Consider the following 22,344-nt stretch of genomic DNA (forward strand, 5'->3'; position numbering starts at 1 on the left):
CATGGAGCCAAATGTTTGCCCCCACATCAAGAGAGGAACTCTGTCACCCCTAAAAAGCTTGGATGTCTCTGTATGTATATATGCCTGTATATTGGATGTCTCTGTGTGTGATCTCTGAGCCACCCACTCCGGAAATTAAACTAGCCAGTTCCCAGTTAACATTTTTCAGGCCCTGTTTGATGTGGGCTGACTTGACAGCTTCCTGCCAAACTCGCCTTGCAAGCATCCTTGACCAAACCAGTCTTCTGTGTGGCCTCCACTCTCTAATCAATTCCACATCCCTCTGGATGCTAATTCTTAAATTCAATTTGGTGAAAGCCCCAAGATCATTTACACCAAAGTGAAAAATCAGGACATTTGGTGGCTGCAGTCTGGCCATCGTCAAGTGAGAAGGAGCGTGAGCTGATCAGCCATATCATCACAGGCATACAGCTTCAGCCTTGAATCTCAGTTGTAATCCACCTACTGACCCAGTCACCATCTCACTGGCCCAATGAGCAATAGAGAGCCTGCAGATCCAGACATTGACCCTCCTCACGATGTCTCCTGCAATCACAAATGACAAGGTTAGCGTGGGCCCCTGGCATGGCCCAGCAACCTACTTGTAGGGTGTATATAGGTTCTGTAACACTCCGAATTCCAGCGCCCAGTTGCCCAGACCTGCCATTTGCATAGTGCAAGGAAGAGGGAAATGGCTAAAACTTGAGTACAATGTTTGAAGCAGTTCAATGAAGCACAGTGTAATTCTTCATTTTATGGTATGACAATAGCCTTCTATGTTTTGGTGCAGGATGTTCGATTCACTTTGGATCGTTGCAGTGCAGCTATTGTTTCAGAGATAGAGGGACTAGGTAAATGGTTGTCAACTGAAGACCGCACAAACTGTGAGGTCACGGGGACTATTCCACAAAGAGGAAGGTAACAGTGCACTTCTGGAGATTAACTGAAAAATAATTTAATATCTTTGAACATCTAATTTATCAAGATGAAATCAGGGTGGTTAATGCTTCAGAAGACATCTGTGCATTTCTACAGTGTCTTCTATCCAAGGCTCTCAAAGTGCTATACCAACATTAATGAACTAACCTACCTCAGAGGTTGTGATATGCTCAAGGTCATAGATCAAGTCTGTAGTAGATTTAGGAACAGAATCTATATCTCCTGATCCATAGTACTATGTCTTTACCACAGGATTATTCTCCCTCACTCAACAGACACTCCTTAATTATTAAGCAATTATTGGACCTACTACTGCAAACCTTACTAATGAATTTGTTCCACTGACTTTAAACAGAGCAGGGTTGGACCCCAACTAGATCAGATTTTATTTGCTCAATACTGTAAATCTTGTAAACTCTCAATTAAAACTAGTAACAAACATAAATGTGTAAGGGCAAATTTAGCTGTCAATTACACAAGTGTAAATCTGGAGTAATTCCAGCCCTACACTTCTGTGATTTTATGACTTCAGTAGGGTTACCTTAATGGTGCCAATCTATATAACTCAGAATAATTTGTAATCCTGAAGTCTGATTCCTAGATTGCAACACCCACATTCCTTGCTTATTCACATGTATATTTAGAGTGGGATTTTTCAGAAGTGCTCAGCATCTTAAAACTCCCACCACTTCAGTGCTAAACTTGAAAATTCCATATGTAATCCTTAGGGCCAAATTCTCTGCTGGGTGACTCCATTGTTTTCAGTGGATTTACACTAGCAGAGAATTTGGTTCTTAGTTTTTCTTATCTTTGTAGAAAGTTGCCATTCCTCAGTTTATTCCTTGGAAATGCAGGAGTGGTGCTATTTATCTTCTCTATACTGCAGTGTATGTATTTTAAGGTAAAACAGGCCAATTCATATTGATTTCACTGTTCAAAGGTATTTGGATGTGATCCAAGTTCTTCAGCTGGGTGGTGTAAAAGAATCAATTCCGTATTCATACCCTCAGTTACAACACAAGCATTTTACTGGCTGCCTGCGCAATTTCATCTTGGATACTCAGGTAAGACAGGATATGTCATGATTTTTGCATTTGTAAAGATGTATCACTTTTGGGTCTAGAGTTTTAGGAATTTTGTCTGAGAAATTGGATTTGTATTCTGAAGATGTAGGCACTCTTCTGGTTCTCATTAGTAATGGACTGGTCCCATAAGGGATTAGCAGCTCCCTGCAGGATTGGCCCTATAATGCATCTCTTATTTTCAATGAGTTGCCTACATGCTTATTTTTTACCCTTTTTTGAGCAATCGTATGTTCAGCAGCAGAAATGTCCATGTATAAGATATGTCGTTTACATTAAATAGCAAATAGAGAACTTAATGGTAAAGTCCTAGGCTGATGAGTCATTTCGAATAATGCTAAATCATGGGAAAGTAGTTGTCATTAGGACGCTTAAGTAGGCTGTAACCTCCAAAAATTGCCATAAAGGTGATCATTTTGCTTAGCAATGCTATGAAGATGTAGAAGATAGATAAATTTGTTACCATATATAAAGCAATAGAACATACCATTTATGGGTTTAATGCCAGTTGGCATTTCTGATTCACACTGAGGGCAGCCAGCTTGATGAAATGTGTTGTCATTTGTGTTTCTCTGGCAATGTGGGAGTCCACTGGGAAACAGCAAAAGCCACCTTCCAGTCTGTTATAATGTTGGTTGAACAGTTAGAAGAAACTTTAGAGGCACACATCACGGCTTCAGATACACATGTGCAGCTCCCATTAAAGTAAACCACCACTTGTGTTTTTTTTTAATAAATGTCAGATTCAACTCCGCTTATATCCGGCACAATGGTATTGGCTTTTTTTTGTTTGTTTTTTGCATGGCTAGTATAATTAACATAATAAACTATCTCTTACCTGGAAGCAGATGTTTCTGTGAGACAGAAACTGTGCTGTTGTTTATCTCCTTCTGTCCCACCTTCTATTGTTTATCCATCTGTCCTGCCAGGTAACATTCCCTAACTCCCCCTCAAGGAACTTCTGAATGTTAATGAAATATATATAGACCCATGCCAGCTTTGTTTTAAATACCGTCAGTGTGTGTTGCTTGAGCATATCCATATGCAAAATATGACTCTTGATATTTAATATTTAAAAGTCAAACATTTATTTAAACATGTTGAAAACTAGTGCTTTTAAAACAAAACATGGCTTCAGCTCTACAAAAGAGAGAAATTAGATAGTTATACAGACAGTGTGGTATACTGTAGGTATTGATCTCCTGGATAAAGTTTAACTGCTTGTTAAAACAAAATCACAATGTTCTGTGATTTTCTCTTTAAGGTTTATGACCTTGAATCTCCTGCAGAGTCCCTGAATAGCTCCCCTGGCTGTGCATTGACAGATGGGAGCTGTGAGACCACGGGCTTCTCTTCCTGTGGTATTCATGGAAGATGTCTTGGAGAGTGGACCTCATTCAGCTGTCACTGTTTGCCTGGTTACTATGGCTACAGATGTGATAAAGGTGAAGTCTTTTTTCTCTATGATGTTATTGATGGCGGTGATGGTGCAATTTACGGAACAGTTCGCTTAAGATGTTCACAATTAATGACACTTTTGATAAGGCTTTGAACATATTGCCCAGGGTCATGTTCTGATTTTTTGGTTGGGCATTTTTTGTTAATCCCATCCTTCATTTTAATTGCTTTTTGAAATATGTCTTCCTCATCACCAGATCGTCTTTTATACTGATGGTATCTGTGCACTTGTAACCCACACGCCTTCTGGGTGTGGTGTTCTGTCCCATTTAGTGGCACCGAGACCATTTAGAGAGAGGTGGGTCTGCTCTACAGCCTTAGCTAAGAGCCAGTTGCCTTTTAGCTCATGCAGAAGAAGCTCATGCAGGAAGCTCCAGAGGCCCCCGGTTCAATCCCACCTTCCAATGACTGGGGTCTGTCGATGTTTCACACTCACTGAGTAATTGGAATGGGACAGAATCATAATTGCTCAGCTGGGTGTCATAAGCATTGTACTGCTAACATCGAAATGATATTTTCTAGGGCCAAGAGGTCTGTGGTTTTGGTGCAGGAGGATCTGAGTTCCATCCCTGCTGCCTCCGGGTTGCCAATATGTGCAGCAAAGTGACAACTTTGGCCACTGATTTGTTACACTAATTTAAATGTGCTCACAGTCTCTTCCCATTGTCTTTGTCAGAGACTGAGGGCAGACGGGAAAGATTGTGTTTGGTCTGCATCCTGAAGCAGGAGTTCAAAAAGGCATTCAGTCGATTGCTGGAGAAAAATAAGAGTTAATTGAGCAAAAGTAAAAGGCATTTCCATTGTGTTGCTAAATGAGGCCTTTTCTACCTTGTGTTAATTTTAAAGGAGCTGCTGTAAACATGCTTTAAAAATAATTCAAATATTCATTTCTAGTTACGGAGCTACCTGGTCCTTGGTCAACAGGCTGGGAAAAGAGGAAGAGTGCCGGGGAGGCACTGGGCTCAGTCACTTGGGCAGGGATCCCTGTGCAGAAAATATGCTCAGTCCCTGGGGGAAGGAGCAGTGTGAGGGCGGACCTCCTGTTACTTCCTGTTAACACCCTCTGAGCATTTTAAACAGCAGCATTAACAGGATCCAGATGGAGATGCGCCTAGCCCTGCTCAGTGGCGGAACCTCCGATGTCTTTGAAGGCAGGGGAACAGCTACTGAGGGAGCAGTGGCAAAGGCTTGAAGGACTTTCCCAAAAATGCATGTTATGTCAGCACTAGAGACCATTTCACTGGCTGTTTACACTAATTTGGAGAAATTCTTTGTTTTACTTACATCGCTCTTTCCCTGCTTGGGGTAATTTTTAAAAGTTTTTGAATTTCTTAGTTGCCAAAGAATATTCCTTTGGGCCAGGGAGCCACATTCGGTATCTGCTTCCTGTTGATGCACCAGCCCGCAAGACGCTGTTAGAGGTGACGGTCAGGACACGACAGCCCAATAGTGTCATCATGAGCATGTCTTCCCGAGCCATGGATGAACACATCACCCTGCAGGTTAGTGAATAGTCTTGGACAATCACAGCACAGAGTGAATTCAGTTCCAGCTCATGTGTAGCCCAGTGAAACATGGATAAGAGAGTACTTTTGTGCTGTACACTATCCTAGCAAGTAAAACCAAACTAGCCCCTGAAAATCTGTACTGTACAATTCTGTTCATTCATGTTAGGAAAGTGGGCCTGGTTCTCCACTAGTTAAACTGACCATACACCCGTGTCATCCCATTGGCTGCAGTGGAGTTACATCAGTGTAAAACGGGATCAGAACAGTGGTCCACCTAGTCCAGTGTCCGGTCTGACAGCTGCCTGCAAGGGCTGTGTGAGTGTGAGCCTTGCACGTCCCACTCCTCCAGTAAGACTATATAATTCAATTTCCACTATTCTTTGATGACACTGCCAGGAAAGATGCCACAAGCAGTTTTTGTGATGTTGGTCCCTGCACAGAGAGTGCCAAATTCATGTCACATAGGGTAATTAACAGCCAGAAATGGTAACACATTGGTCACTGCTGAGCTGGATTGGTTTGAACTGGCAACGTAGATGTGACAGAATCACATTCCTAACCCCCTGAGCCAGCCCATTGTCTTTGTCTAAGTTTAAGTAAACATTTTTGTCAAGATTACTCATTAGTTAAAAAAAGTTTGGTTGAAGTAACCCGACAGATCAAATACAGGAGTGATTGTGATTTTCTTCCCTAATACTCTGTTAATAATCCACAAGGTTGTTCAGGGATTCTTAACTGTCTCCTATAACTTGGGTGATGGAGACTATGCCGTAAACCTTCCCTCCTACAACATTGATAATGGTGAGTGGCATCATATCACCCTGGAGAGAATTGAAAACGAATTTACCCTTCGCCTTTATGAAGGAGGTGGGAAGAGAGAAATCCTGAGAGCAGCAGGAGTATGCAAAGAGATTGTGATCGATCCCAGTAGGTTGGTCCTTGGAAACACTTACCCTGTCAATCAGAACCAAAGTTTTCAAGGTAAGGAATTCTTGGTTTAACTGGGGCATAAGAATGTAGAAGGGCTATTGGTATCGATGTGTGTGCACATTAAGTGAAGTTCACTTTCTCAGCACAAAGCTTGAGTTAAATGGATTTTTTGCAAGGCAACTTTGTGGGGATTTGTCAAGGAAGTCAAAATCCACCCTTTACCTAGGGGAAAGGTACAGGAAAAGCCCCATCCACAGCTTAGACTTTAGCCACTGGGCTAAAACCGGGGCAGTGACTCCTGCACACCACCTATACAGCCCTCTTCAGTCATACTGCAAATTTCCCTGCTGAATTAGATATGCAAGCCTGGATCTGCCCTGTGCATCCATTTTGCAGCTGCCCACGCCTAAAAAGCAGAACCATAGCAGTTCTCTACATTTGGGACATCTGTTGCCCCTACATTGCTGGGTGAATTACCTTGTGATAAATATTGTCCATTGCTAGGGCCCTACTAAATTCATGGCCATGAAAAATGCGTCACGGACTGTGAAATTTGGTCTTTTGTATGCTTTTACCCTATACTATACAGATTTCACAGGGGAGCCCAGCGTTTCTCAAATTGGGGGTCCTGACCTAAAAGGGAGCTGCAGGTGGAGTCACAAGGTTATTTTAGTGGGGTCATGGTATTGCCACCCTTACTTTTGTGCTGCCTTCAGAGCTGGGCAGGCAGAGAGTAGCGGCTATTGGCTGGGCACCCAGCTCTGAAGGCAGCATTCCGCCAGCAGCGCAGAAGTCAGGGTGGCAATATCATACCATGCCATCCTTACTTCTGTGCTGCTGGTGGTGGTGGCTCTGCCTTCAGAGCTGGTCGCCCAGCTCTGAAGGCAGTGCTGCCGCAAGCAGCAGTGAGGGTAGCAGTACCGCAATCCCCCCTACAATAACCTTGCAAGCTCTCCGCCCCCCTCCGCCAATTTCTTTTTGGGTCAGGACCCCTACAATTACAACACCATGAAATTTCAGATTTAAATAGCTGAAATAATGAAATTTATGATTTTTAAAATCCTATAACCATTGACCAAATTGGACTGTGAATTTGGTAGGGCCCTATTCATTGCACAGTACATTGCAAAACGGATGTTCTTAACTTTAAACACTGCTAGGAAAACAGCAATAGGCTATGTGAAGTTTGGATTACTGCGGCTCATGGTCTCCCAGCTGAAAGATTATAATGGAGTCACTTGGAACTTCCACTAGGGCAGGCTAAAATGTTTGTTAAACTAGAGTTAAGGTTTTAAATATGTATCAACAATGGATTGGAAAAGGTCTTAATATAATGTTGTAGATTAAAATTCAAATAACTCTCATAAAAACAAGAAATGCAAAGTTAAGGTTACAAAAAGGGGAAGCAGAGAAACACGGAGCTATGGATACCAAAACCAACCTTTAGTATGCCCTCATATCTCCACTCATCCTCCATGAAGGTGTGGGATTGTACTGTATCTTCAATACTGGCATACAATCCACATACCCCACTACGCTGTACAATACTGCACTGACAAATGTATCTATGCATCACTCCCCCTCTCTCATCTGCCATCTTCATGACCAGAGGTTGGCCTTCAGTTAATCCTCCTGTGACAAGACAGTAACATCTCTGGGGAGAGGAGGGATGCTCTTGTGCATGAAACATAGGACAGGGAGTCCCAAAACCTGGTGTGACATATATGCACTTGGGTCCTACATTCTGTTTAAAAATGCAGTCAGTATTGTAATTTTTTATTGGTAGTGCATCCCCAGCCTCCTCAGTCATTACTGGTCTTTCTTTTTTTTTTTTCTTGTATGAAAGAGAATCGTAATAAAGTATAGTTCTTTTTCACACACACGCCGAGACACAGGCACACTGGAGGAGCTCTTCTTCTGGCTATTTGAACTCTCCCTTAGAAATCATAGTAAAATGGTGAATTGGCAACTGGCACAGGTGTCTTTCTCTCAATCAGATAGGGGGCTGGAAAACAACAGGGATGCAACTCCAAAATTTGGATATCGGAATCTGGCCCATATCTAATGGGATGAATCAAAAGTAGGGTGACCAGATGTCCCAATTTTATAGGGACAGTCCCGATATTTGGGGCTTTGTCTTATATAGGCACCTATCACCCCCCATCCCCTGTCCTGATTTTTCACACTTGCTGTCTGGTCACCCCAATCAAAAGCCTGGATCAAACTCCCCTAAAGTTTGGGGAAATAACTTTGTGGCTTCGGCCCATCTCTAAATATAACATATGCTCAGTCTGCTAGTACTGACAGTGGTTTCAAATAGTTCTTCTTGCTGAACAGCTTTCAAACCCCAAGTCCCTTTTGTTTTTTGCCTTAGGATGTATGAAGGATGTCAGATTTAATAACTACAGGCTGCCTCTGGATACTCTCACTAAGGAGCTGGTGTCAGTATTAAGTGCCCAAGGAGTGAAAGAAGGCTGCTCTTCAGAGGCTTGTAGGAACAACCCCTGTAGCCAGCCGTTTATTTGTATTGACTTGTGGATGATGCATGAATGCAGGTAATTGGGGAAAGCAAAAGCATAGAAAATGCCAGGGCAACGTGGGAGGGCTGGATGCTGAGAAGTGTATAAGTTGAATCTTGCCACTGGGAAGTCCTCTGTATAGCATCATCCAGTTAAACTATAGTGAAATACAGGGCCAAATTCTACCCTTCTTTATGCCTCTACAACCTCATTAGCTTCAGCAGAGTTTACTGATGTAAATCAGAGCACAGTCCCTTTCAACCAGATCCTCAACTGGTATAAAATGGTGTATCTCCCTTGACTGTAATTAAGGTAAGCAGATTAACACCAGCTGGGCATTTGGCTTTCTGCTCTATTAAAGCTGCTCATGGAGTATTGCAAATACAGAACAATTTGACCCACTTTCTGAAAGCTGAAATTGGGAAGAAATATGGAATGATAGTGCTACTAAATTTCTAAAATGAGCCGCTCTGAAGATAGCGTGGATATAAACATTGTTTTTGTGTGTCAGATGCCCTTTAAACAGCATAAAATGTTAGGCATAAGTCAGAGGATATGATCTATAATGAATGCTGTATCTTGTCATACTAAATTCAAGCAGGAATGCTACATTGAGCATTCATTATTAGAGGATAATCGAAATTGTGACAGTGCTTGAAGTGACTTTTTAAAAAACACAAAAACCTGTTTTTCAAATCAAGATAGTCACCTTCAGAACGTATTTTCCTGCAAAACCTAAAGGGGCTTAATCCATATTCAGAGTTAACTCCTGACAAATTTAATACCTTAAAACAAAGAAAGAAACAAACAAGACATCTGAAGCTAGCTCAAAAGTATATTTTATAACCAGAAGAAAAATGAAAACATGAAAATACTTGTGTTTAGGCTGACAGTCTATGACAAGGTGTGGCTGGATGCAGTTTCTAAGAGCCAGAGTGTTCCTAAAAATTATGGTTTAAGATGGAAACATCAGCTCATTCTTCATTCTAAGGCTGGCTTCACTGCAAAATTAACTTATGTTATCTCTACCGAGTTAACACCTCTTGAGTTAGCCTAGCTTGAATGAGAGTAGTCATGCTGTGAAACAGCAGAGTGATAATGTTAGCAGCTGATGAGCTGTGCTAACAGGAGCCATAGCCTGTACCCCCTGATGTGCCAGCTGACAAGTTAAAAGCACCACCACTCTCAAGTAATGTTTTTTTTTTTTTCTGTAGATGGGACTCGAGTTAGGGACAACACTTGAGTTATAACTGGAGTTAATTCTGCAGTAAAGACAACACCTTAGTCTACTCCTGTATTAGCACTGTTCTAATAAGGAGAATTTTAGAGATGTTTTTTGTCACAAATACTTTAAATCTCTAGAGGCTTGGAGATTCACTGAACTGGGGAAAACACAGGAGAGGCTAATGTCATCGTATGGCATTTGGATAGACCTGCAAATCCTGCACTTGATCAAACACTTGCTCATGCAGGTAGTCTCACTGAAGCCAGTGGGACTACTGGCATCCCCCAGTCCATTCACACGAGCAAGTGTCTGGAGGAGTGAGTCTCATTATTTTTGTCTTGTTTCACTGAAGAGAAGAACTCTGTAGCCCCTTCCCTGATTTCACTGAGACTATTTGTGTGGGTAAGCACTGCAACAGTAGGAGCTACAGTAAGCTTCCTTGGCATAAAATAACTCAGAAGACTGTATTCAGATATACAGCATCTGTCCCAAAGGCGGTGTAGGGTTTTCAGTGCTCTCTTCCATGTCTGCTGTTATCGAGGATTTTTGTTGTTTTTCTCTGCTTTTTGTCTTTCCAGTTGCCCTCCGGGACACCTGCTCACAGAGAATGCCACAGGCAGGCATTGTGTCTATACTGTATGTGCTAAAAGACCCTGTAACTTTGGCACGTGTATCTCCCAGTCTCCAACCAAGTTCCGATGTCATTGCCCTGATGGCTATACAGGCCGTTACTGTGAAATCACCCTGGCAATCTTTCACAAGGATGCAGGCTTGAGCTTCAGTTCCATGTTCGCCATCTGCATTTGCTTTTTGGCACTATTAGGTAGTTATGGCAACTACATCTTATACTACCTTTGGTGATTTAATTTATCCATTCTCCTTTGGACACCGATCGTGTTGTCTTTCTGTGAAGAATTTGCTTCCTTGTGGAACCTGGACTCTGCCTTCACTGTTTTGTCCTCTCTATTCCATCCACTGTCACTTTTCATTCCCCTGTCCGCAAAAGTTACATTGTTATTTGGCATTGATTCAGCTGAGGAAAGCCCTTGCAGTTTCCTGATTCTGTGGCATTTCATTGCCAAGAAACTGTTCAGAAGGTACAAGTAGAGGCAAATTCAATCAAAAGCTAGGAAAAAGATTGCTAGGAGAAAGTCATTATTTAAAATACAGCTAGTTATGGAACGGGTATTTCAGCCCATGAGAAATAAACTGTTCCTAAATGCAGACTTTGACCTCTAGATCCAGGCTAGGAGCATGTTTATTTTTAATATCTGGCCAACTGTAAGTTATCACAATGTAAATAAATCAGAAGTTGGTGGTTTTTTATAAGAATTTTTGTTATACTTGAGTACCTCAAAATCAGATTCCATTAAAAAAAACTTGGCAAAGGATTGTTGCATATGATAAGATCTATATATCACATTCTGGTAAACTGCAGAATGAAAATTTAAACACAGAAATCTCAAAAGAAAACTTATGACCAATTTATAAAAATGCTCATTCTCACAGTAAATACATTTTAAGTTTTATACAGTAAAGGCCCCATCCTGTTTTTATTGAAATTGCTGTGGAGTTTTGCCATCAACTCCAATGGGTTCAGGACTGGGTATTAAGAGAGGATTTTATTGTATGTTTTTACAGTGAAGATAGTAGCACACTGTATACAAGTTTGTATTTACAAAATGTTAACAAACATCTTCAATGTAGTAGAAGTTTTTAACAATTTTCAGCATGTAAATTGCAACTAAACACAATTTTTAAAATTATTTAAATTTGCAGATGTTGGCATAAAAATGTGCCTGAATTATTTTTTCTAATAAAGTGTGTGATACACAATCCTCTTCCCTTTGTCTCATGTCATCTTATGCTTCATTTCTGTTCTTGTTCACAGAATTGTATCTGTTCTTCAGAACTCATCTGCATCAGTTTTTGTGCTACATCTTTGTATGCATTTTCTGTTAAGCATCAAGTCTGTCCAAGTCAATACGGTAAACAGATATTTTGGTCTCAAATAACCATTTCTGCATGTCATTCAGTTATTACTAACTTTGTAATAAAGGAAGCCCTCAAGGCCTCTCCTTCTCCCTTTGATATCGCTTGTAACTACCTTTAATGGAAGTAATGCTCAAAGCAAAAGAAGAGCTGACCTCTACAGCTGCAGATGATTTTATAGACTTGCCTTTTAAAGGGCCTGAATCATCTCTCTTTATACTGGCTTTAAATCAATGTACCTACTTTGGCTCAAATCCTTGAAGGTTCTTGGGCATCTAACTTCGATTGAAATCAGTGGGAGTTAAGCATATAAATAAATGCCTTTGAGGATCTGGGCCACTGATTTTAGTGATGTTATTTCCGGTTTACAATGATGTGAGAGCAGACTCAGGCACTTAGTGTGAAGACTGAAGCCCTTCTACCCATTTCAGTCTGGCAGTGCAATATCCAGTAATAGTTACTGTCTTTACCACACTGCAGTATTTAAAAAAAAAAAAAAAAAAAAGGGTTATTCTCTGCTTCGTTTCTGAATGATCACTCTCTGCTTCACTCCCATGTGCACACACAGTTCTGTTCAGTGGTGCTTTCCTGTGGACTCGCTGGAAGAGTCACAAAGGTTTGAATGGAGGAGTTTACCAGGTCTCTGCCTATCATGATGACTTGGAGGACATCAGAGAAAATATCCTCAACTATAATGAAGAAGGGGGTGGGGAGCAAGATCAAGTAAGGATTGTTCCATTAAATGAATATGATACAAGTGGGCTAGTGGTTCTCCACTCTAATGAAATACAGGGGAGTCTGTTGTGCTTTACCCTTAGTCTCGGTGCTGCTGGTTACATTACCGCAAGCAACTGATGAACTTATTTGTAAGGTTGCATGTTTTTTTACAAATGGATACATAAAGGTCTATAAAAGTTTAATTTGCCTTAAAGCAGAAGTACCTATGTGAGTGATTATATATGCTTGTAGGATGAGTTTAGCAGTTAAAGAATTTATGGATGATCCTTTTCTGGCTTCATGCTCTGGAGGCTCTGCCGTTGTCAGTGGCAATTACTGCTGTAGCGATAAGGTTTTAGAAAACTCTAACATGAAATCTTCCTTATGGACCAGCTCTTTTGATCACACTTCTTACCACATTTTGTGTGTTATTAGAACATGACCTATTACACCTTAAAGTCTCAGTTTTTATTCATTAAACTCATTCATCATAAATTCACTGATGAATTACTGTAAATGCTGGTACTATCCTTGTTTTAGCTAAAGCTTTTTAGCTCTTGGAATAAAATACCAGGGCCCTTTCTGTTCCCTTCTCTCTTGGGAAGAGAAGCAAATACCAGAGTATAAAACTGTTGTTGCACTTTTAATATACAACAACCAAACAGGTTATTCTCACATTTCTATTTGTCCTGCACATGGATTACCAGAGTTTTAGCATATATTGCTATCCAGAAGAAATGTAACAGATAATTACAGATTTGTTAATTTAAAAAAAAAAAAGGTAATTTTGCTGAACAATTAATGTTTGTTATGTCAGAAAAAGTAAGAGACTATGTTTTAAAACACTTCATTTTATCCAGTGGAAGGTGCAACAGTATTTCTGAGCTTGTGGTTGGCATGCCATGAGTGCTAAAGAACAAAGTTTTAAAATCTGAATATTAAACTTCCAAATAAATAAGCAAGCAAAGAGTTTAATACATTAAAATTTATATTGAACATTTATGGGAGCCAGCTGCAAAATAATCTTTCACTTGTAAAATGTCTTCAAATTTTTGATGAATTACTGTAAATGCATTTTAAATGCCTACGGGGATATTTTTCAAGTGGCACATGGAATTATGTTCACAGTTTTAATAAGATTATCTCCTGTGCTACACTTGCACGTTTGCCACACAGGGTTCATATATTGAGGAAATAGTGTTTATATGACAGGTCTACAGGAGTTTCCCTAAGAAGAATTAAAGCATGTTCTTTTCATAAAGCAGCAAAATCAAATACACTAACAACCAAATGACCCCCAATCAAAGGTGATCTTAAAGTGTGGAAGCACACAGAGGAAATAACGTTGGCCTCCCTGAGATCTTGTTTACTGTAGGCCATTTCCAAATTAATCCGCTTTTTTAAACAGTGGAAACCTTGTCCAAAATCTTCATAAATGGCCACTGATTTTGGGTACTTAATTCTTGATGCAGAATTTCAAACTGAGCACCCCACAACTTCATATGAATTAAATGGGTGCAGTCCAATGTTATCTTAACAAATGAACATAAGAGTATATGCACAGTAAAAAGACCATGTATGAATTTCACATTTGTTAGCTTGAGGGCAAGACTGGAGAAACAAAGGGGTATCCTTGCTGAATTTCTATATTTGTATTGGGGGGAATGAGTCTTAGAGAAATAAGGATTTTACAAAAAAAAGTGCACTGCTGGGTAAAATACTTAACACAGCTCAGCCCCAAACAATGTTAACACAGGCTGGAAAGCAAGGGGCAAGGATGATCTTTGGGATTGTAAATTGCCTGATAATTATGTGTATAATTAGAAGAAATGGTATCTATCATTTCATTTTAAGAAACAGAAAAAGCAACGAAAACATAATTTTAATATGACCAAATTCACTGAAAGCCTGATCCTTAACTCTACTCAGGCACACTCCCACCTAATTTTGGAAGGGCCAAAAACGGCAGCTATCCATTTTGAGAGTTTTGCCTGAGTAAGAAATTCACCATTGGGTCATACCAGGGGTAGGCAACCTTTCAGAAGCGGTGTGCCGAGTCTTCATTTATTTACTTTAATTTAAGGTTTCGCGTGCTGGTAATACATTTTAATGTTTTTTAGAAGGGGTCTCTCTATAAGTCTATATATTATATAACTAAACTATTGTTGTATGTAAAGTAAACAAGGTTTTCAAAATATTTAAGAAGCTTCATTTAAAATTAAATTAAAATGCTGATCTTACGCCACCAGCCTGCTCATCTCGCTGCCAGCCTGGCGTTATGTTTACCTAGGCCGGCAGCGGGCGAAATGGGGCCTGACCTCTGAAGCCCCCCACACCTCCAGAAGGGTGGGTGTGGGGGGCTTCAGAGGTCAGAGCAGAGGGCTAGGGGTGTGTGGAGGTGCAGGGCAGAAGGCTGGGGGTGTGGGGGGCTTCAGAGGTCAGGGCAGAGGGCTGGAGCGGTATGGGGGGGTGCAGGGCAGAGGGCTGGGGCTGTGGGGGGCTTCAGAGGTCAGGGCAGAAGGCTGGGGGTGGGGTGGGTCAGGGCAGAGGGCTGGGGTGTGTGTGGAGGTGCAGGGCAGAAGGCTGGGTGTGGGGGTGCTCGGCTCGTGGGGGTGCTCACTCCCAGCCCTCTGCCCTGAGCGGCTCATGGCAGGGGGCTGGAAGGGATATGTCCTGTTCCACCCCCTTCCCCAAGGCCCTGTCCCTACCTCTTCTCTGCCTCCTTTACCCAGAGCTGGCTTTAGCAAGGGGCCGTGGGGCTGCCGCGCGCCGGCTGGAGCTCCGGCCGGGAGAGCAGGGCCGCGGGGCTTTTGCGGAGGAGTGAACATGCTGCCACTCCTCCCACCTCCCTTTGCAAGGGCCGGCGCAGGGAGGGAGAGGAGGAGGGGCAGGAAAGCAGGCTGCACCATGGCTGGGGGAGGGAGGGAGATTGGCTGCTGCAGGACGAAGCTTCTGCCTCCTGCCCCAGCGGGGGAGAGCAGTGGGTGGGGGGGCTGGGTGCGGCTGGGGGTCGGAACCGCGGCAGGCAGCCGCGTGCCATTCAAAATCGGCTCACGTGCCGTGTTTGGCACGCGTGCCGTAGGTTGACAACCCCTGGGTCATACAGTAATTATTAATAGTTTACACTTATTTAGTACCTTTCATCCTGAAGGGAAACATGAACATGCTCAACATGCCATCTAGATATCACATCACCCATCATCAAAATATAGCAACTGCTCTGGAATGGAAATAAGGCAGTTATTCTGTGTTACATTAAATCTTGGAGTCCAATCCTGCAGACCTTGTGTGCACAAGCACAGGATTTCTTAGGTGCAGGCTTGTGCTCTTACTTTTTACAACGGTATCTCCCTGACTGAAATGTAGCATAGATGCACTAAGGGCTAGTCTACACTAGAAGCACTACAGCAGCACCAATGCAGCTGCGGCGCATCGGGTGAAGATACTCTATGCTGATGGGAAGCAAGTTCTCCCGTTGGCATCAATAAACCACCTCCGCAAGAGGCGGTCGCTATGGTGGTGGGAGAAGCTCTTCCACCAGCGCTTAGGTCAGTGTAACTTACATCACACAAGGGGGTGGCTTATTCATACCCCTGAGCAACATAAATTATACTGATATAAATGCTAGTGTGTACAAGCCCTGAGATTAGGATAATCTTTATTTTAGCACAGTTTCACTGATGTAAAGGTAGTATTTTGGAATGTTCACACTGACAGCTCTGACTAATGTTCTCTAGCTGTAGATGAAAACATGAGACATTCAAAGAATTATTATTTAGCCACATAAGAGGTTCTGCATAGCACAGGCACTTCAAACATATCACTCCCCCCAGGGCCTGCCAACGTGCCTAGAAAGACCACCTCTTGGACTGAAAAGATAACCCCATAATCTATGCTTTGATTATTTTCTGAAACTCATATCAAGGCTGCCAATTAGTGTCTATTGTACTGGTTGTTTTAATGATGCAGATAGTTGTGCACTGGGAACTAGACTGAAACTTCAAATTACTATCAGACAGTGGTAGCATTTAAACCACTACAATGATGGTCAGCTTTAGAAACAAAAGATTCTTTATCCTATTGCCAGCCACCTGACCCACACCTTCCTCCCACTTCCAAGGGAGCTAACTAGTGCCAAACTCCAAATAAATTTAACAGAAATCTAAGTGGGAAGTGGCTCAGTCATAGGTTGAGCCCCATGCCTTCCAACCATGGATACAACACCTTTCCTTGAAAGCTACAGAGCCACTTCTCACTCCCAGCCTTGGGACTGGGTACAGCAGTGTTTGATGAAGGGCCAAGCAACAGCCAAATCTGAATCAGAAAACAAACTGGAAGCATTTTAATCATCTTTCTTTAGCTACTAATAGAAAATTAAACTTCAGTTTGAGCAGGCTGCCTATGAATCAATACTGTTGGCAATAGTGGCAAGAAAGAAGGAAATATAAACAAATCTGAAGCAAAGCAACAAGGTTTGTTCACTTCCATAAAGATTTTACTTTGCTCAATACTAGAGAAAAAATACATTAAAAACAAACAAACAAACAAAACAAATACAGTGAAGGTAAACCTAAATGTGGCTGTTACAACTGCATTAAGGGAAAGCTGTATTTGCTCATTGACACCTGTAAAGTGGTCTTTGGCATTCCTATAGGTCACCACAGGCACTGCAGTTAAATTAATGGGCCAATAAAGTGCACTCTGGATTGTCTTCATGCTCTAGTGTGGTGTTCAGATCAAATCCTAAGACTATTTGCAAATGTTTTCTTTCCAGGACAACAATATGGTTAGTCCATTAAAGCATAAAAAGTTGGGGGCTACAGTGAATGTTCATTTAACAGGGATGATTTCTCACTCCAGGATGCTTACAACATGGCAGAACTCCAGATGTCTCTTCAGACCAGCCCAGCCTATTCTCTTTCTCTCTACAAGAAGAAAGGGAAACCATCAGAGTTGAACTGTCCCTTGAGTGACAACATGGCACCTAGCCCAAAGGAGCAGCTAAAAGCATCTGCAACTAGGAGCTCCTCCTTTACCAGTGAAGACTTCGGTCGTTATCTGTCAGATGTTGTTAGGGATGCTGGCCAGCAGCCCCAGGCCTTGCCCCACGATTCCCTACAGGTATATTACACAGAGGGAGGGGGCTCAGTAGCCAGTAGTCTCAGTTCCCTGGATTCCTCTGGACTGGATGATGAGACTGTGTATGATGACATGAAAGAGTGGGGACCAAAGTTTGAGAAATTAAGTGAACTGTATTCACACAAAGAGACAGAGGACATGTAGATTCCTATGTTTACTATGCTTGAAAATCTGAAAGCAAGCATGAAGGGCTATTCAGTTTTTCATGCCCTTGCTACTTTGATATATTTTATTCGTCTTCAATTTGATGGGTGGGGGATGCAGTCCAAATGCCCACTAAAGAGCCTTTGTTTGTATCTAGAAGATAACTTCCAAAATAAACTAGGAGTTAAAACTCCAGACCTCTTGACCTTTTCCCTGTTTGTCCAGCAACTAAATAGAAAAAATAAATGAGAAGTTGGAACACCTTTTAAAAAGTAGTAATTGGTGTATGATGCTGAGAAATAAACATCTCCTACACTAATATTAATAAGAAAGGGCTTCCATAAGACACAGTCTTTGTGTTCTAGCATGGTAACTGCTAGAATGCAAAGAGAAGCCAAGGCTAGACATACTGCATTCACATGACACTCTGTGGGACTTTTGTCAATTGTCTGGAAAGTGTGTCCTCTGTTGTCCTCCTCCTGGCCTAAAATGTAAATTGTACCACATACAATCTTATCCTCTGAATTAACTTAGCTTGAACAAAATGGTCACTTAAACATAGTAGCCCACACTCCAGGGGTGTTGCCTGGGTCTAGCTGATGACAGAATTGGGTCTTACCTTTGGTTATAACTTAGTGAAATTTCTTTGTGCCATGGTAAAAAGAAAGAGGCTGAACCTGAGGCCAAAGCATGAAGTCAGTTGCTTATAGCCGAACCTTTCATTTGGTGTTTGTTAGTTGTTCTTTTTTAAAAAAATAATTTAGGAATTTTGGTGACAAATACTAGACCCCACTTAAAGCTTACAAAAGAAGAGCTTATTTTCTTTGTGTAATACCAAAGAACCAAAATTAGGGACAAACCTGAGTTACATAGTTTGAATCCAGATCCTTTTTCCCAAACTTGGGGCTGCACATCCACTGTTCTGTTAAAACTCCATCTTACAGAAATGTGGTCAAACTGCCAGGCGTGGAGCCAGATTTGGACTTAAACATCACCAGTTTGAGCTCTTTGAACACAGGTAGATAAACTTGAACCTCTGAACGGTCAAACCATATCCTGATCTTGTTTGTGTCTATGCAACCTCACTGACTAGAATGTGGCAGCATGGGTGTGAGCAAGAGCTGCATTTTGCCCTTGTCTGGGGGTTTAGAGATGCAAACTTTCTGAGAAGAAAAAAAAATGCTTTCAGTTAGAAGAAAACTTTCCTTGTCTCCAGGTTAATAGTTTATTCCTTAACGGTGGAAATAAGTGCCCCTCTTTGAAAGCCCACCTGACTGAAAGCAGCTATACCAAAAATGAATCTCCCACACCTACTGGTGTCCCAAAGCTTAGAATTTTGTAACAAACAAGACCCTGCTAGAAGGCTAATTTGAATCAAGGCTAATTTTCCAAAAACAAACTGAGTAGAGGAATACCAGAACACAAAATGCTGGCTGACAACCTATCACAGCAAATAATAATGCAGCACTCAGAATCTGGCAGTGCTTCCAAGAAAATCATCATCATCATCTGCAGGGGAAAAAAACCCAACATCATGACAATCATAGTAGGTGGAACCCTTTAGTCAAAAGAGATGACTTCATGGTATGTTGCAAACTGATCAAACCTTTTGAAACCACTTTCTTTGACTAGCTAGCATGCTGAATGGGATTTCTGGCTAAACAATTAATATTGGAAACTGACACTGCTCTGTACAATACATTTCAATCTTCTTTCTTGGGTCTGCATTTGTATTTATAAACTGATACAAATGTAAACCTAAAATCAAGTTTAACTTACTTCAGCAACAGGGAATATGTTTTGTTTCTTTGACATTGAGAAAGTGAATAAAGTTTGAGTGCTGCATACTTTTTTCCTGTACATGAAGCATAAAACAATGAGACATGATGCTATGGGGATAGCAAGAAAAGATGGGAAATTAAGAATCTGGAAATGGAGAAATGACAGTGGGAAGGGGGGAGAAATTAACTAAAATATGGGCATTTAATGTCAGAAAGGTTCTTGAAGCACCTTGAAAGCTCTGAGTAAAATTTTCAGAAGCACTTTAATTAATTAGGAGCCCAACTTGCATTTTCAAAAGTGATTTTGGGGCTTGGGAATCTACATCTCCTGGGAAGTCAATGGGACTTAGACTTCTAAGTCAGTTAGGCACTTCTGAAAATTTTACGCCATACATTTTTAAAAGTCACTTGAGCAGGTGCCTAAAGACATTTGAAAATCTGGACCTTATGAGCTTAAGTCCCATTGACTTGCAATAAGATTGGATTCCTAAGTGCCTAAGGCCCAGATTTTTAAAGGTATTTGGGCCCCTCAGTCTGCTGAAATCAATGGGAGTTGGGTGTCTAAATTCCTTTACCTTTAAAAGAGTAGACTGGAGTGAGTTTTAAAAATTTTATCCTAATGTTTAGAGAGTGTTCTGGGACACGCTTGTCTTTGTGAAAAAGTTGAGAAAAATAAGTCAGGCTCTCTTTTCCCACTTAGCGGTGATATTTATTGTGAACTCCCTTTCAGTTAAACAGTTGAAATGAATTTGAAAGTATCTAATATTTAGGGCAAAAATGAGACCTCATATCTGGACTATCAGAGTGGTGAAATTCCAAATAGCGCAGGCTGAAGAGGTAGCAATGGCCTTCCCTGAAATTCACTGTCATCACCTAGGGGCAAGGAACTTCACCTCCCCATTTCTTGTGTGTATATGCCAGAGGAAGATGCATCTAGCTTGGGTGACAGTGGACAGAATGTCTGTGTTGTATTACAGTACAGAACATTTTTTGCTCTCCACCTGAAACAGGTGCATCAATTTTGGGGCACCAAACATTATTCCGGACTCTTGCTGCAAGAAGACGAAAAAAAAAAAAAAAAAAAAGAAAAAGAAACCCTCTACACCAAAATCACCATGCTTCACCTGATTATGGGTCAATACAGATTTGTCAGGCTATACTGGTTTGCACATATTTCTCAGTTTAAAGTCAGAAATGCACTTACAATATCTTGCCCTCACAGACATACTGTGCATTTGTGACACTTCCTGGAGAATTTTTTGCCCAGAAAGCAACTAATGGATTACATTTTCCAGTGATGCAGCCCTTTCATCTGGAAAAGATAAACTAGGAATACTTTACTCACTCTTAAGGTTTTTCATTTTCAGAGAGTACTTAGTCCAAATATAATTTTTACTGATAAACACTTAAAATATTTTACTTAACTGTTTCAGAAAACTGTGTGAAAGAAATGTTAGATTAAATAAATATATTGCAACTGTAAACAAGTCAAGTATGTTGGGTTCTATGTATTTTATGACAGTAGCAGTCACAGACTGTACAAACAGAGGTAAATATTCACTAAAACCCTACTCCCCTTCAAGAGCAATAAATACCCTCCCAGTGTTTACCACTCTCTCTGCCCCCAAATTCCTTTCCTCCACCACTATGATATGCTGTCATTTTGGTTGTGTTTTCAATCTAATTTAGCCTGTAAGCTCCTTGGGGCAAGGTCTATGTTATTTTATTTGCCTGTAAAGTGCCATGCACATTGAAGGCACAGTATTAATAATAAATATTCTATATCTGATATGTCCTAGTTATATATATTCTGTTGGGTTAGCTGCTTGGACCCAGTCCTAGATTATTATCCATCAAATGAACCTTGATCCTACACTTCTCAAAGACAAAACTCTCACTGTTATCAGTACTGTTACTTTAGGATAGTGCTCATAATACTGAGCATATTCACCATGTTGGTCAATATTATTTACTCTTTCTAGTTGAAACTAGTTTTCGCTTGATGAGCAAAAATGAGGCACAAGGTAGCTACAAACACACTTTAGTGGTGATGCATACATAGGCCTATTGTATGAGCTTAAATATAGATAATGACTGCAATAAGTGTGGCTTTGGTTAGCCTGCTCCCAACTTGATCCATACACACTAAGAACAAAGAGTCTGGTATAAATGTTTTTTCCCTTACAATACATTGATTTTGTTTCTGAAAATAGTGATTCAAGCACAAGTGAACATGCACACTGTAAGAAGCTGACTGGCAAATTTTCCTTGCTTACCACCCTTCAAATGCAGCTTCAATTGCAATTTCTTCTTTCTCTCATATTATAACACACAGTCTCAGCACCTAGAGTGCATGCAGAATAATACAAAGGTCAGATAGTATGAAAATCATTAACAGAAATAAATGCTCAGTGAACATAACAAATATCCTTAATGGCCGTAATAAGATATAATTGTTTGCAGGTGTCATTCCCTAATTTAAAAATCCATCTTTCCTACTTCTAGAGTTGCTAATAATTCATTTATCTGCTTTAATTAGTATGCTGCTGTTCTAATTACCATGCAGTCCCTGAAATCATGTCTCTTAGTTTGTTCTCCTTTCCTACACACAAATATTTCTGTATTTCATAACAAAAAAAGCTTATCATAGAGAGGCACTGACATCTCTCATGAACAGGGACAGCTGGCTTGACTGCAAAAAGCCCTGCAACCAGAAAAAGAGAAAAAATTGAAATAAAAAATAATAAAAAAAAAAACCAGTGGTTCCCTAGGTAGTTGGATTTTCAGTAATCTGGTACTTTTACTAATCTCCTTCCAAGTTCTTTATAGACTCTAACATGTAGTAAGAACATTTTATTTCCTATAAAATATTTGTATAGGTCTAAAATTTAAATAATCTTGTGGATATTA

General features: G+C 40.8%; 1 protein-coding gene across 1 annotated transcript in view; it reads left to right on the forward strand.

Moving 5' to 3' along the window:
- Nucleotides 1-21,711, forward strand: part of LOC128849079 (neural-cadherin-like) — a 117,095-nt gene extending 95,384 nt beyond the window's left edge. Inside the window, exons 25-33 of the mRNA XM_054049454.1 lie at nt 791-918; nt 1,880-2,003; nt 3,286-3,466; nt 4,815-4,981; nt 5,704-5,968; nt 8,292-8,472; nt 10,240-10,484; nt 12,222-12,376; nt 17,231-21,711. Coding sequence (XP_053905429.1) covers nt 791-918; nt 1,880-2,003; nt 3,286-3,466; nt 4,815-4,981; nt 5,704-5,968; nt 8,292-8,472; nt 10,240-10,484; nt 12,222-12,376; nt 17,231-17,653 — 1,869 coding nt within the window. The 3' untranslated portion in view covers nt 17,654-21,711. The remainder of the gene's footprint in view (nt 1-790; nt 919-1,879; nt 2,004-3,285; nt 3,467-4,814; nt 4,982-5,703; nt 5,969-8,291; nt 8,473-10,239; nt 10,485-12,221; nt 12,377-17,230) is intronic.
- Nucleotides 21,712-22,344: the final 633 nt, after the last annotated feature.

This window comes from Malaclemys terrapin, chromosome 14 (genome assembly GCF_027887155.1).
Source record: "Malaclemys terrapin pileata isolate rMalTer1 chromosome 14, rMalTer1.hap1, whole genome shotgun sequence".
NCBI lineage: Eukaryota > Metazoa > Chordata > Testudines > Emydidae > Malaclemys > Malaclemys terrapin.